This window comes from Esox lucius, chromosome 13 (genome assembly GCF_011004845.1).
Source record: "Esox lucius isolate fEsoLuc1 chromosome 13, fEsoLuc1.pri, whole genome shotgun sequence".
In the NCBI taxonomy this organism is placed as follows: domain Eukaryota; kingdom Metazoa; phylum Chordata; class Actinopteri; order Esociformes; family Esocidae; genus Esox; species Esox lucius.
This window is the reverse complement of record NC_047581.1, coordinates 31472344-31487829: the sequence shown is the minus strand read 5'-3', so window position 1 is coordinate 31487829 and position 15486 is coordinate 31472344. Positions and strand designations below refer to the sequence as shown.

The 15486-nt window shown below is 43.0% G+C and overlaps 1 protein-coding gene across 2 annotated transcripts; it reads right to left on the bottom strand.

Annotated features, from left to right (window-relative positions):
- Positions 1-572: 572 nt before the first annotated feature.
- slc1a3a (solute carrier family 1 member 3a) lies at positions 573-15087 on the bottom strand. 2 transcript variants are annotated; one of them, XM_010877029.5, is made up of 10 exons: positions 14910-15087; positions 13551-13817; positions 12635-12772; positions 6774-6978; positions 6442-6484; positions 5816-6090; positions 5176-5409; positions 4679-4873; positions 2733-2867; positions 573-2033 (listed from the first exon to the last, which is right to left on the bottom strand). In XM_010877029.5, the coding sequence occupies exons 1-10, from the start codon at positions 14917-14919 to the stop codon at positions 1826-1828; spliced, it is 1710 nt and encodes a 569-aa protein (XP_010875331.2). In that variant the 5' UTR covers positions 14920-15087; the 3' UTR covers positions 573-1825. The 2 variants fall into 2 exon arrangements, with proteins under 2 accessions (XP_010875331.2, XP_010875332.2); XM_010877030.5 differs by having other exon boundaries at positions 13551-13822; positions 14910-15086.
- Positions 15088-15486: the final 399 nt, after the last annotated feature.

Here is a 15486-nt window from a genome sequence, read left to right as displayed (position 1 = left end):
TTTACTACATAACAAAAAGTCACCAATGTGTAACAAAGTAGAAAACTGTTCATTTCAACTGTTTTCGTCAAAACAGAACATTGTTTGCAAGCAGTGGGAGTGAGTATATGTATGTGTGTGCACTAAGTGTGTGTGCATTTCAATGCCTAAACATGGCAACAAATAAGGGCACAACTGCTAATGACATATGCAGTCAAAGTGTTTTATTTATATACTGTACATCATAGTGTATACTGCATTTGTCAGTACCAGAGAGGTATTCAAAGATCAATAGATAATGTTACATGCACCAGCACAGCAAAATGAAGTACATGGAGCAGGAAGCCTAAAACATAGTGTCCTTAATATGTGGACACAGGGTCTCAGGAGGTTTAAACATTTCCTCACATTTCCTCAAAAGTTTGTCACACATGTTAAAGTGTATTTTAGCTACAGTGGATATACAAAGTCTACACACCCCTGAAAAAATGCCAGGTTTTTGTGATATAAAAGAATGAGACAAAGATAAATCATTCCCACTTTTAATGTGACCTATAATGTGAACAATTCAATTGAATTAAATGTGGAAAAGGCTCTGACATTATTTATTTTTGTCTCATTCTTTTATATCACAAGAACCTGGCATTTTAACTGGGGTGTCTAGACCATTTATATCCACTGGGGGAGGTTCTAGCTCTCAAGCTCTCAAGTGCTCAGAGGAATGTCTTTAAATGAGTCTTCACAGCAGTCATCCACCACATGTAATCTTATGCTCTTCAAATCTACAATTAATATCTACAGAAGTACCTAGTGTACTTATTCTATACACACAGTATATACAGCATATGAAAAGCATTTTTTGTTCATAAAAGAGAGCATGCTAGCAACACATACAATAAATGTGAAATTCTACACCCATTAGTTTAAGCACTATCTTAAGAGCATGATTACATTAAGTTTATAGTTAATTCAGTAATTATGTTAATTAATGTTCCATTTGTGGCATTTTTTGTTTACCGTGAATTCAGTTCTGTAAATGTAATATTTGTGGCACCATTTGGATATGTCACAAAACAACCACATCATCAATAGAACAGGATCATAGACTAAAGTATGAATGTAAATGTAGTTAGTTATTAGCCAAGTGAGTTCCTAAATCAAGGGTACCAAATCATAAAATGGGTTCAACTGTATCCGTCTACAGGGATCACTGCAGTATCTTTACACAACATGGCATGGTTCACAATTGTAACATACAGATGTTTTAGAGTTTTTGGTACAATGATGATTATGTAAAACTATCACTGTTTAAATCTCACCTGCAGATGAAATTACAATTTTGGTTTTATCAGCCACAAAATATTTTAAAAGAGCATGATACAAAAATACCAAATCATTTCCACATCTGACTTATGAAAAACAAATCTATTAACATACTGTGATGTCAAGTGTAAGGAAAGGTAAAGTCTTCTGACAAAAAGTCACTGAGATGCTTGACAATCCATACACACTTAATACGAATTATGTACCTTCTTAACTATATTCACATAAAAAAAATTATTGATCTAAATCAAATCAGCCCAGCTTCAAAAACCTTCCTTCAATTTTGATCAAGGAAAATGCATTATCTTAGTTTACTGTCTTGGTCTAAACAACATAAAGTGGGCTTATTGAGTTGGCAGGGTTTGAAGATTGGCATAGATTGCTTGCTGCTACATCTGATAAAAAAACAAAACACCAAACACAAAAAGCATAACGTATCACTTACAAAACAAGCCCTATTTTATCCCCAGAGATGTTCCTGTAGTACTATAGACTGGTAATAGACTGAGGTCAAAGTGTGCTCCTACATCTTGGTTTCACTGTCTGGAGGCTTCTCATGTTCATACTCATTCTCCTGGGTGATGAGCTGATAGGGTTTCTTGTCTTTCTCCTCCACCACAGAGCTCCCCATCTCTGCATCCCTGGATTGCAACTCATGACGGGACAGGTACGCCACGATACCTGCACCAATTGAGTCTCCCAGCACGTTAGTGGTTGTACGCAACCTGTCCCTGTATAAAATGAAAAGAGTCCACTTATTATGTATACATTGATATTAGGGCCCACCTTATATTTCTATTTATATACAAATATATATAAGAGGAGCCATTATAACACTGAATGTTTCCCTTCTGAGGGACATGTTCCTTTTGTTTAGTTTATTTCTATTGTTTAAATTACTTAAGGCCTTTCAGGATGATTGCACAGCCAGCGAATTGCATGCATGGGATCTCTACAGTGGAATCAGATGTCAATAGAATCAGAAACAGATGGACTTGGGAGAATTGAATGAGATCGTAGTCACACTGCCAATACGGAGTGTATCTTGGCCCATTAGCATCTGTGACGGATATTTAAGATAGCCTGAGCTCCTGGAAAGTCACCAGTGCTAGAAATTACAGTCTACTTGCTTTCTATGGAAACAAAAATGCCTTCCATTTTAGATATTAATTATTTAATAGATGCTCGTATCCAGAGCGACTTACAGAAGTGAATGCATTCACTTTTAAGTACTGCCCTGCTACTGGAATCAAATCTACAACCACAGTATTTCAGATGCCATGTTCTTTCTAAGTGAGCAACAGACCACACACTATTCCATCACAAACTTTAAATAAACCTCTGACACCATGTGAAAAATAAACAATTTAAAAGATAATGAAAATATTGGAAACTATGAATAAATTAGACATGAGAAGCACTGCACTCACAGGAACCAATCCACTGCAATGATGAGGCTGATGTCATCTGTGGGCAGTCCAACAGAGGTCAGAACAATTACCATGGTGACCAGTCCGGCCTGGGGTATCCCAGCTGCTCCAATACTGGCTGCCGTGGCGGTAATGCTGTTCCGCGGGATAGAGACATACAGACATTTAAACAGATAGGAGTAGCTTGAAAATGAACCAGACAGATATGCACTGTGTTCCCTAGGCTGTAGATCACAACAAAAGCATTCTTTTCCACTTTGTTGACACATTTTCTTCAGCCTTCTTCAAAAAGTTAAAAATCCCTGCAATATTACATGTATTGCTGGTTCTATTGTCTGTAATTTGTCTTGCAATTATGCAGCCATTTTCTTTGGCTTTTATGCAGAGTCATTTTCTTTGGCTTTCATGCAGTTTCATGTTCTCCTAAATTAACGCAAAGATAATTTGTTTTAAAATTTCTCTTGTTCTAACCAGGAATCGTCAATCTTGTTTGACTCTTATGGTTAAACTCAAAATTGCTGTGGAAAGTTGTGTAACATAGCCATGACTCATTCAGTTCAATAATTTAATTAAAGTAAACCCATCTCTGCATCATATATATTTCCTGTATGCTTACTTCTTAAAAGTACCAACAGTCATTCCTAACAAAATGTAAATATGTGCAATAAAAACACATCATATGGAATTTCAACAAATCTGTCAATCCTTGGGCTGCTTTCTGGTTTTTTAAAATGTTTTATGCAGCGCAAAACCTTTTTAATACCAGTGAACAGTAGTTATAAGGGTCATCACCTTCTATGATATAGAGACTAAATGAGGGAGAAAATGTGTCTTCATTTACACACTGTAATTTACTTGATATTTCAGTTTGTGTTACAGAGATGGTTGTGGACTGGAATCATCTAGGGATATGTATGAGGAGCAACTGGGTTAAATGTATTTAGTTACACAATGAAGAATACCAAAAGTAGGCGACTTGCCATGTCTTACTCCAACTCAATCGTCCTGAATAATAAGGCAAGGTAAAAATCCTGCCAATCTTAGCATGCATTTCATTATCAGATATTAACGATATTGGGGTCTTTACATTGGGGATTCCAAATGTCTATGCGGTCCCCAGTAGACTGTTATGCAGTTTGGGCAAAGTCCATTTTGGGAGCCGAATGAGCTGTCTCTTTTTGCTGAACGAAGCCACGAAAATTGGCTCACCGTAAATGTCTCAGCGTATCTATCACTACTCTCACATGGAGAGCCATGGAGGCGTGACGTGTCCTGGCAGAATGAACAGGCCTCTCTGGCGTTACGGCTCAGTCCATTCTGGTCCCTGGTCTGGAGACAAACATTCTTTACATAGCCCACTTCATGCTTAAGACCTTACTTTTTTGACTCACCACTGTAATTGTGCAAACATGCTCATTTTGAAGTGACTAAAGAGTCACTTTTTCCAGCAACAGTCCCCATATTTGGTGACCTGGCTGTCACAAAATGTCAGTTTTTGACCAACCGCAAGATTGATTGACCTGAGCCATGTTCTTTGTCTCTCAGAAAGATTAAAAGTTACTCTGAAGTTTAATTGCGGAGACTTGAATACTTTACATCAGCATTGAAACTCTTGTGATATACACTAAACAAAAATATGAACAAAACATGCAACACTTTTAAAGATTATACCAAGTTACAGTTAATACAAGGATATTAAAATAAATGAATTTGTCCATGGATTTCATATGAGAGAAATACGTTTATGGAAAATGTCTGGGATCTTTTATTTCAGATCATGAAATGTGGGACCAACACTTTGCGTGTTTGCGTTTATAACTTTGTTCAGTATACTTAATGTTTGTATTATGTAATGATTTGTGCAGAAGCCAGGAAGTGTAGCTGCTTCTTTTGGCAGTAGTTTGTTTTTCCCCAAAAAGCTTTGGTCATGGATTGCATGCACATACCTTATAGTCAGAATCTGCCCAAAGTTCAAGTCCATGTTGTTGACTTGGGCAATGAAGAGAGCTGCGAGGGCTTCATACAAAGCAGTGCCATCCATGTTGATGGTGGCACCCACTGGCAGCACGAACCGCGTCACACGCTTGTCGATCCCGTTGTTCTCCTCCAGACATTTAAAGGTGATGGGCAAAGTGGCTGAACTGAGAGTGAGATGAAATTGACAACAACAGAGGGAGAGAGAGAAACAGACAGAGGGAAATGAGAAAGAGAGAAAGAGAGAGACAAAGAAAGTGGGAGAGAAAGATTCAGACAGACTTGGCGTGACGATCTCTCCCTGGGGTTGGGTCCGTCTCTTGGGTATTCGAATGAATGGTAGCATTGCAGCAATAGTTGTTTTCTGTCTTTCTTTCACCCCTCTTTCCCACTTACTCCCACCCAAGAGAACCCCCAACCCCATGACAAACAAATCTTACCTGGAGATCTTATCACTACGAAGACTCACCTGGACGAGGTCCCGAGTGCGGTGACGAGAGCCTGTAGGAGTCCACCGATGAAGATGAAGGGATTCTTCCGCGTGATCACAAAGTAGAGTGTGGGGAGCACCACGATGGCGTGGATTGTCAGGCCAATGATGACAGTCATTGTATACATGCCCAGCTGGCTTCCCATTTCTGTGATGTCATCCATCTCAACGATTTTCCCAGCAATCAGAAACATGATGCCAATGGGTGCATACCTGACCATGAAAATCAGAATGGAAACCGCATGTCAGATTTAGGCTATTTAGCTATATAGGCTGATTGGCTACAAAGGCTAGTTAGCTAGTGATAATTGTATCTAGTTCTGTCCAGTTTAACAAATTCCAACGGTTTGAAACCCACTGTTTGAAATCCACTTTGTTTTTTCAGAAGTAGTTAAAGATCTAGAGTGGGGGGAGGGCCAAATCATAATACAGGAAGGTGGGATGGAGCCACATTCACATTTTCAGGGTTCTCATCCACCCTATAGTTTGACTTTTTCAGGGTTAGGTTTCCCCTAGCTTCACATCTAGCATTAGTGGAGGAAATTCAAACAGACCTAAAACCTAAATGTCCAGGGGGCAACTACCCTCAAACACAATCCAAACTATGGACATCACGCACCACATAATGACAGCCACCAGTCTCAGGATGGCCTCGTTAAGACAGTCGAAGAAGTCCCTGAGGGGCTGGCCCTTCTCCTTCATATTGCTGATGATGAGGCCGAAGCTGATGGAAAACACCACAAGGCCCAGAGCGTTGACACCATTCACCTGTCCCGGGACGGGGATCACTTCCTCCCTGGTGACGTACTGGCTCTCCGTCCCGTTCAGCATGAAGAGGGTGTTGTTCACTGTCATCTTCATGTGGACAACTCTCTTCCCGTGCTGGGTTTTAAACTGAAGGGCAAAGGTGTTGAACATAGAGCCAGGTCACTTTGTCTACAGTCACATTGAAAAAGTGACACCCTGAGTAACTGACACTCCGAAGGACAGACATACTGAATAACTTACACACAGACAGACTTTGTCATATAAAGCATGTGCTGTACGCAGTAGCCTGATATTCCCCCTTGGGTGTAAAACTATGTATTGTAATACTACATATTGTTGTTGAAATGCCAACAATATGCAATCTGGGTTCTGGATACGGCAGTGAATCTGGATTGCTCACTGTTCCCTTCCTTTGAATCTGTCAGTAAGACGTTTGTAAGGAGCAGGTAAGATTCTGGAGGACAGTAAAGGACTTACCTGGTGTGTGCAAGCTTCCACTATGTTAGGAGGGAACATGTTTCTGTACAAGACAAAACCAAACAATGGCAATGTTAGCACTGTGAAAATTTAAGCAATTACACATTTTACTCTTTACAGCAACAGACCGATCATTCTAATGAACGCATGAGAATTCTAAGGCAATCAGCAGAAGGCTGAGACAACCTTAACCTCAAGATATAGTGACCATGTCAGCAGGGTTCGGATCTCTTGGCATAGTGGCTAAGTTGTCGGGTCAACCATCACCGGATGTGGGTTTGAGTCCCAGCCGGTGAACTCCCTTGAATGTGCTATGACAAAGATGGGCCTACCTGATAAGGTCCAGGAAAGCGTCAGCAGGGCTGACCTGCTCGATCTTCTGCTGATTTTTGAACTCGTCCTTGGATCCTTTCCCGGGGTGGATGATGAGCACCGTGGCGATGCCGATGAAGACCGCGATCACCGTAGTGATCATGTAGTACACCACTGCCCGCATGCCCATCTTCCCCGAGGCACGGCTGTCCAGGGCCGCCATGCCTGGTGGCACCAAAAAAACGGTGAGCCAGTGTTCCTTCCTAAATGACACCCAATTCTACAGTTGCTGGGTACTTGATTTTTTAATCAACCTATTCCCTTTATAGTGCTATTCTGTAGGCCAGAGCTCAATAGCCACCCTATTATCATGATGGTGCTATGCTGTAGGCTAGGGCTTAATAGGTACCCTATTTCCTTAATGGTGCTCTAATGCTGGCCAGGACTTTAATAGGTACCATATTCCCTTTATTGTACTATGCTGTTGGACAGGGCTTAATAGGTACCCTATTCCCTTTATAGTACTATGCTGTTGGCCAGGGCTTAATAGGCACACTATTCCCTTTATAGTACTATGCTGTTGGCCAGGGCTTAAAAGGCACACTATTCCTATGATGGAGCATTACTGTTAATCACGGCTAACCCCTCCTTACGTACAGACAACAGTTCAAGCTTGGCAAAGGTGTCTGTCCATGGTGTCTGTACCTGGTGAAAAGAACTGTCAAAATTGCATGAGAACCAACGCAATGAGCACAGTGTGTTGTAATGTAATCTCAATCTGGCCCTTGCTGATTGGAAACAGACACCTTTGGGACCTTTCGGGTGACCTTCTGTCTTTTCATCTGTTTATGAATGGACATGAAAAGAGTCCACCTTCCAAGGTTGGCTAAACAACATAATTAAACCCCTCAGTCGTAGTCCCATGAAAACAAAACATCATATTCAACTGTCTCCCAGCAAGGTGCAAATACATGAGCCATGAGTCTAGGGAGAGAAACGTTCTCGCACGCTGGCCTCACTTTAGTAGCAATAGTGTCAGCTATATATTTATAAATGGCCAACCATTTTTATGAACTATTCTTCCCTTTTCAGGGCAACACATGGCCAGGGCAGCCTTTGGTGTGAATGAGATGTATGTGCACACTGTGCCCTCTGTGGCCTCTATTTCAATGTGCTGCAGTCCCCATCTGTGCCCCTTTACACACTGATCTTATTGCCTGGAATCCTCTTTCTTTCATCTCCCTCCGCCTCCGCCTCCCCTCTCCTTTTCCTTTTTGGACAGCCCTGGGAAAACGTCTTGACTTAGTCTGGCTCCCCCGTAACCCTGACAACAAACGAATGCAGCCTCCAAAATTTCATCCCTGAGAGTGAGAGAATGACTTTCCCGTGTGGGGAATGCTTGTCGGACAAAAGTGCTACAGAGAAGACATTGTGACGTTAGAGCTGCATAAACCGTCCGGGGTCTCTCGTGTTAATGCCAATTAATCGGAAGCACAATACGTCTTCAGTCAGGTCCAGGACCATCAACATGAAGGCCATTAACTCTGCATAGGCCTTTGTGGGACTTGAATTCCAGATTTAGTGCACTTATTTTGACCTTTGGACCATATACCTATTCACCCCAGAACTAGAATGCCATTTCAAACCGACCCCAGGTCAGCGGTTCCCAACTTTTCTGGTAACTATACTACCTACTGAGTTTTGACCTGCACGTCATTGCCTTTGAAGAACCTCTCGTGAACATCTTACCAGTAAATCTATGGTCTCAAGAGTCTTCTCAAGTGCCCTCTGTAGATAAGCCATGTTTCCCCAGGGACCTAGCACCCTTGGTTTGGGAACCACTGCCATAGATCTCCAGCATTACCTCAGCAAACTAATGTGAACTATTCATTATGGGCTTGCCTGGAGTTGTGGGACTGCCGACAATCTGACTGCATCTAAGCACACCACTTGCTTTGAATGCACCCCTTCTCTCTGGTTAAGCTCACACCAAGGCTCAAACCTATTTGATCGTCTAAACGTATACCGTTCAGTGTGAGTCTTGGCATTACAGGCTGAGGAGTTTAACTCTTCCTGTGTGCTACGCTTCTGTAGTTAGACCTATTTCAAAATGCACGTGGGTTTCTGATGTTGAACTCGAAATTGACTGTCCCTTTAGTGAACAGTCTTGAAGACCCCTGAATAAGCCATTTGAGAAGAGCCCAGGCCTACGTTGCCAGTCACACACCAACACAGTGGTGTTCGCTTTGAAAGGAGAAGCACGGAAGCAAGCAAACAAAATTTGAAGGAAATCTGAGTGTTAGTGTGAAAACTGTATTAGCCATGGGGTAGAACAAATGAGGCTCCACCAGTCCCTTGTCCTTCTCCTTCTTATGCATCCACCCATAAAAACCTGTGTAGTTCAGTCGCTTCATGAAATGTGTGGCCTCAAAGTTTGTTTTTACGCAGGAGCAGAAGGGAATGCAGTCTTTCAGTAGTAGTGAGGGAAGCAGGAGGGACGACCACAAGAACCATCACCGTCACATGCAGACCACACAGCCGTAGAGAGACAGCCTACAGCAGAAACATTATAGGGTCCTTTTTGCACTCTACATCCACTACTCTCCCTCTCCAATGGCCCCCACTCCAATGGCCCCCTCTATACATCCACTACCCTCCCTCTCCAATGGCCTCCTCTCTACCTCCACTACTCTCCCTCTCCAATGGCCCCCTCTCTACCTCCACTACACTCCCTTTCCAATGCCCCCCTTCCTCCACTACCCAGCCTCTCCACTGGCCTCCCCTCTACCTCGACTACCATCCCTCTCCAATGGCCCCCTCTTTACCTCGACTACCATCCCTCTCCAATGGCCCCCTCTTTACCTCCACTACCCTGCTTCTCCACTGGCCCCCCCTCTACCTCCACTACCCTGCCTCTCCACTGGCCCCCCCTCTACCTCCATTACCCTGCCTCTCCACTGGCCCCCAATCTACCTCCACTACCCTGCCTCTCCACTGGTCCCCCCTCTACCTCCACTGCCCTGCCTCTCCACTGGCCCCCCATCTACCTCCACTACCCCGCCTCTCCACTGGCCCCCCATCTACCTCCACTACCCTGCCTCTCCACTGGTCCCCCCCTCTACCTCCACTGCCCTGCCTCCCCAATGATCTTAGAAGTTGTAACAAACTAAAAACTTTGAAGGACAGGCATGTCATGAATCCTGTAGATATTACTGAAATGCAACTCCTAGAGGGGTTACATTGGGCGGGAGCCAGCAGGTGCTGATCTCTTGCACATATGGATGAAATGGCCTGCAGTTTAACATTTTAGTAGTAGAAAGTATATCTCACCCATTCCCCAAATCTCAATTCAACCCCTGGATATTTGGGTACAAAAGAATCAAAAAATTTCCAATGCTGCACGACGTAACACATTAAAATGCTCTTCCATCACTGTGGTGTCATGGTATCAAAAGTGTTCACATTATTTATTTTCTACTATCCAAGGACAAAATCCAGTCAAGCTCAACAATATTTGTCTATTTCATCAAAATCATGTTTGCGGTCGAAATATCCTGCAAATGATTCCTGCCTTATCCAGGTCATTCTCTAAATGAAAGTCCAACAAGGACAAATAACCGCTCAGGACAAAAAAAAACATAATGCTGCTAAGTAAACACATTGTTATATTCTTAACTTTCTGTAGGTTTGTTTCTGTTGAAACAAAGCTTAGATTATCAAAGTATTCAAAACGTTTATTTTTACTTTCAATAGATTCCTCCACCATTGTCAGTTGATGAATTGTAGATTCAATTGTCACCATTAAAAACGGGGTGGGGGGGGGGGTTTCTCTCACCAAACATTTTGAGGGAAACAGAGGCTCAAAAGATTGGAAAAGCTGAGAGAACGGCTCCTTTGTTATTCCAGGCTCTCTCTCTACATTTCCACTGCGACCTCTGACCCCGATCAAACTCGACCTGGGTGTGAAGCTACTATTGGATGAATCTGCCGGCAACAGCACCTAGCCTTACAACCCCTATTCAGGCCAACCATCTCCCCCCCACTCACTTTCCCTCCCAGACTCAACACTCTAAATCCTCAAAACAGAATTAAACTAATTAAATGGGTTTATCTCGATACTAAAACCGTGCAAAGCTCTGATCAACAAGTTCAAGCTAATCCCAAGTTGACAATAGAGTAGGGTACATTCTCAACTACAATCTTGGAGTAAACCATCTCCGCTGTTGACCCAGGTCAACTGACTTTTGCAACTTAGACATTTACTAAACAAAAACCAAAAAACACTTGCTACTCGACTTGAATATCTATGACTTGTTGTTTAACTCAGGCTTTTGACAATTTGTTTAGGTTTTCACCATCCCAGAATGGCATTAAACGCAACCATGGACATAAGGACTTGAAACGGACTGCCAGGAACTTTTGACTTGACCCCACATGAGCTGAGATTTGCAGGACTACTCAAGACTTGCCCTTCATCACTTGAGACTTGACTTGAGACTCAAATGTTAACGATTGGGACTTGCTTAAGAACAGGCAAAAGTATTACCTGTCCCAGCTCTATAAAACTTTTATTAAAGTGCAGTCAAGGTTGGAGGTAAGCGAAAATAGATCAGCCATACCTGGGAGTCAGTTCTTTCGGTCTGACTGTAAGGAACAGAATGGAGAAAACATTTCACTGTTATCCAGCATACCAAACTATCCTATAACAGTTATACACAAAGACATACTACGTTCCATACAAAGAAACACAGAAACATAGAGAAATCACTCTCTGTGCTACAGTATACCTATTTTAGAATAGAAAACTCCAGGAAACGGTTACTCCTTGATAAAATGAAAAGGCCTGGCTACATATCATTATCATAGTTTTTACTTTATATTGTTTTTCAAGCTTTGGTCTGAAAAAAAGGGCATTGTTTACTATTCTACATCATGTGACATTAGCTCAGGCATTATGTTAATGCAGAGCTCCTCGGTAACAAAGCTGGTTATTATAGGCCAAAAGCTCCTCAAGGGGACTGGATCAGCCCCCTGTCACTCATTGTGAGTGACCACTCAGAGGACACGTGCTCGGCACGCCCACTTCCCTTCAAATACAAACAAACAGACACAGCCAGGTACCAGCCTAGTGTGGCCACACCACAGATGTTTTAGCGTGACTCGTGGTTGGAGAAACATGACCCGGCTGCGAGGTCATCTGGAAGCACACCTAGACCCAAAAACAATAAACATCAGTGGCTCCGTGAACATGGCCTCGTTTTTGCTTTGGGTTGCCTCTGAAATGGGTCCATTGGGTACTACTACTGGTAACCAGAACCAACACGCACTGCTCAAGACAGTGTACCTATTAAGGGAACAGGGTGCATTTAGGACGTGACCACGGAGTACAGGGACGAAGCGGAGAACACGTTTTTGCTGGAAAAAGACCTCCTGTACATCTCTTGTGCTATCATCGGGGAGGGGCTGGAATATTGATCATTAGCCTACTGTTGTGTATTCCAATACAATGTGAACAATGTGGGCGGAGCCAAACGCCATGGTATTAGCGGAACCCTGTTCAAATACGATACAAACCCCGCCTTCCTACGTTCCTAAAGTGGTTATTACGGACCGGAACTTGCAGTATGACGGCAAACACTGCATACCCAGACACTACAGCAATTTTGCAACAGCAGTTCAACTGAAAATACAGAGCTCAAAATAGCAGACTTGACTACACTGAACACATTCATTTTCTGCACTTTCCAAACAGGGTGGAGGAAGTAATTGTCATGTCTCCAAGCTGTGCTTGCATTAGGAAAGTAGGAGGAGTTTCCAAACAGTGCCGAGGCAACAGCTGAAGCCGTGTGACACACTGGAACCGCCAGTTTCTCAGTCTAACCTGTGATGAGGCTGGACACCAGGAGCGGAAGCACCAACATCTGCAACATGCGCATCAGCAGCTCGCCGGGAAACGAGAAGTACTTCACCTCGCGATAGGTCATCTTGTATGGCCGCAGGGCAAACCCCAGCCCTATACCTGAAAAATTACAACAGGAGGACATGTGCATGAACATCTGCAAAACGTAAAAGCGTTTATTTACCCATCCATCCACAATTCCCCATGCTGATTCACTCATTTACCTGCATATCCACTCGCAGCCCACAATCTGATATCTCACCGAGAAGTCTAAAAACAACAGCAGTTTAGTTTTTGTCCCAAACCCAATTGTCTCCATGTAGTACGTTCCTTTGGAAATAGGCTGCAATTTGTGCCCCTTCGAACTTTAAATGAAGCATGGCTCCAGGTGGTGGGGTTAGGGTTCAGGCCATTTCTTGGGTGGAATGTGTGTGAAATTCTATCACTGGGCATATGTCACAGACCAGGCGTGTCCGGACTCCCATCCTGCTGGGACTGGCTAAGGGTCAATGGGCAGGTCAAAGGTCAGTGAAGGGTTCCTCCACACACTTTATATGACTCTGGTTTAAATGGGAGCCTGAAAGCATTGTGGGAAGTTAGACTGCTCTCAAAGGCTCTGCTGACACCACGGATCCTAAATTGTGACCCTTTCTGGCGTGATGTGATTTTGAGACCGATTGAGAGATTGAGAGCGAGAGAGAGAGACAGGGAATCTGAGAGAGAGGCAGAGAGACATGGACCGAGAGATTGAGAGGAAGGGAACTGGGTTGAGAGAGAAAGACATGAAGACAGATTGGGAAAGGGAGGATTTGTGAAAAAAGCCTCAGAATCCCTTGTGCCCCTCTTCTCTTTCTCTTGATAAGCTGAGTCGCCCCACAACAAGACCCAGGACACTCACCAATGATCACAGCAGCAACAGTGAAGATTACAAAGGCGTTTCTGAGAAAGAAGCCCTTGACGTCATCCTTAGTGAGGCTCTCCATCCGTTGCTTGGCCTTCAGGGAGCGAGACTGGAACCCGTCGCGGATCTGTCTGACCCGGTTTTGGGCCTGCGAGTTCTCCCCGTTGCTCTGAGTCATGTCTGCTGGTTGTACCACCCCTGGTGCCTCTTTATTCACAGAACCAGAAGGTTCTATATATCCTGATCCAGGCTTGGTTCCACAGACTGGTCTTAGAGCAGAGGTGAAACAATATGGGGGGGGGGGGGGGTGAGACAGGGCTATGCAATCGCACACGTGAACGTCTCAGGGTCAAACCCTGGTGCAATGCTTGACCAGTGTTGCTAATGTTGGAAATGCTTGACCAGTGTTGCTAATGTTGGAAATGCTTGACCAGTGTTGCTAATGTTGGAAATGCTTGACCAGTGTTGCTAATGTTGGAAATGCTTGACCAGTGTTGCTAATGTTGGAAATGCTTGACCAGTGTTGCTAATGTTGGAAATGCTTGACCAGTGTTGCTAATGTTGGAAATGCTTGACCAGTGTTGCTAATGTTGGAAATGCTTGACCAGTGTTGCTAATGTTGGAAATGCTTGACCAGTGTTGCTAATGTTGGAAATGCTTGACCAGTGTTGCTAATGTTGGAAATGCTTGACCAGTGTTGCTAATGTTGGAAATGCTTGACCAGTGTTGCTAATGTTGGAAATGCTTGACCAGTGTTGCTAATGTTGAATCTTTTTGTTGTTCATCTGTTCTGTACTGGTAGTGCTTCCAGTGAAAATTAAACGGAATGATTCATTTAAAAAATGAATAAAATTAAGCATCAAACAACCGAATGTTCAGAAATATGTATAGAGATGTTTTATGTAGAACTATGTTCCACTGAGAATCCTCCCTACAATGACCATTAAGGGGCAAGAGGAAAAAACAACTGAGGACATTAAATTTCATCCATTGGAGCAACTTTTTTCATGCACTGGATCAAACTAATCAATTAACTAAAATAAAACAAAAAAAACAACGTTAACTAAAAAATATAAATGTATTTAACAGAAAAGTAGATGAATAAACACTTTTTTGGGTCAGGAGTCGTCATTTGGTAACTATATATTGCATGAGCTACATTCCTCTAGCTACTATGAAATAGCGTAAATAAGCCAAACTTTGGCTTTAGTGAAGCCATATGTGGACATAACAGAAAGATCCCATTCCTGGAAAGCATACTAAGCTGCCAAACAGCAGGTAATCAACAGCGAGCAGCGCACAGCCAGGTGTTCAGTCAGACATAAACAAAAAGTGAGAAATGACTTGCAACTGTACCTTTCAACATGTGTGGACACAATTTCTCAGCCTTGAGCGGGATTATTTTGGGGTGAATCTTGTTCAGGAGATCAGCCAATGTAGAGGAGATCAGAGAAGATCTTTAAGTCGGAGCTGGCGCAGCCAGTGCTCGAGAAAAGGAAGGAAGGGAATGAAAGGGCCATGTGAGTGAATTTGGAGGAGGCGTTGCACATAACTCTCAGCCATTGGAGGCACACTGAAGAGGGGAGGGGTCTGTGAACTCCACCAAGGAGCAACTCCCCTTCAGACAACAGAAGAAGGCCTTCTTGTTTTCTTCCCTTTTTTCTTTCAAATCCTTTTTTCACGCTTTCTTAGTTCAGTTTGATTGGAGATGGAGCTTGATGAATCACAGGACGAGAGGCAGTTTCACAACCATCGTGATGGGCTTCTTCATCCGTAGACTGTTCTCTATAACTATAAGAAAAACACCCTTATATACTTTTTGGTGATATTTGATATCCACTACACAAACAGCCACTGTAAGATGAAATCATTTAAAATGGGGCCAGTTTCCAAGCAAATATTTACCATGCTCTTGTGGTTGCACAAAGCTTTT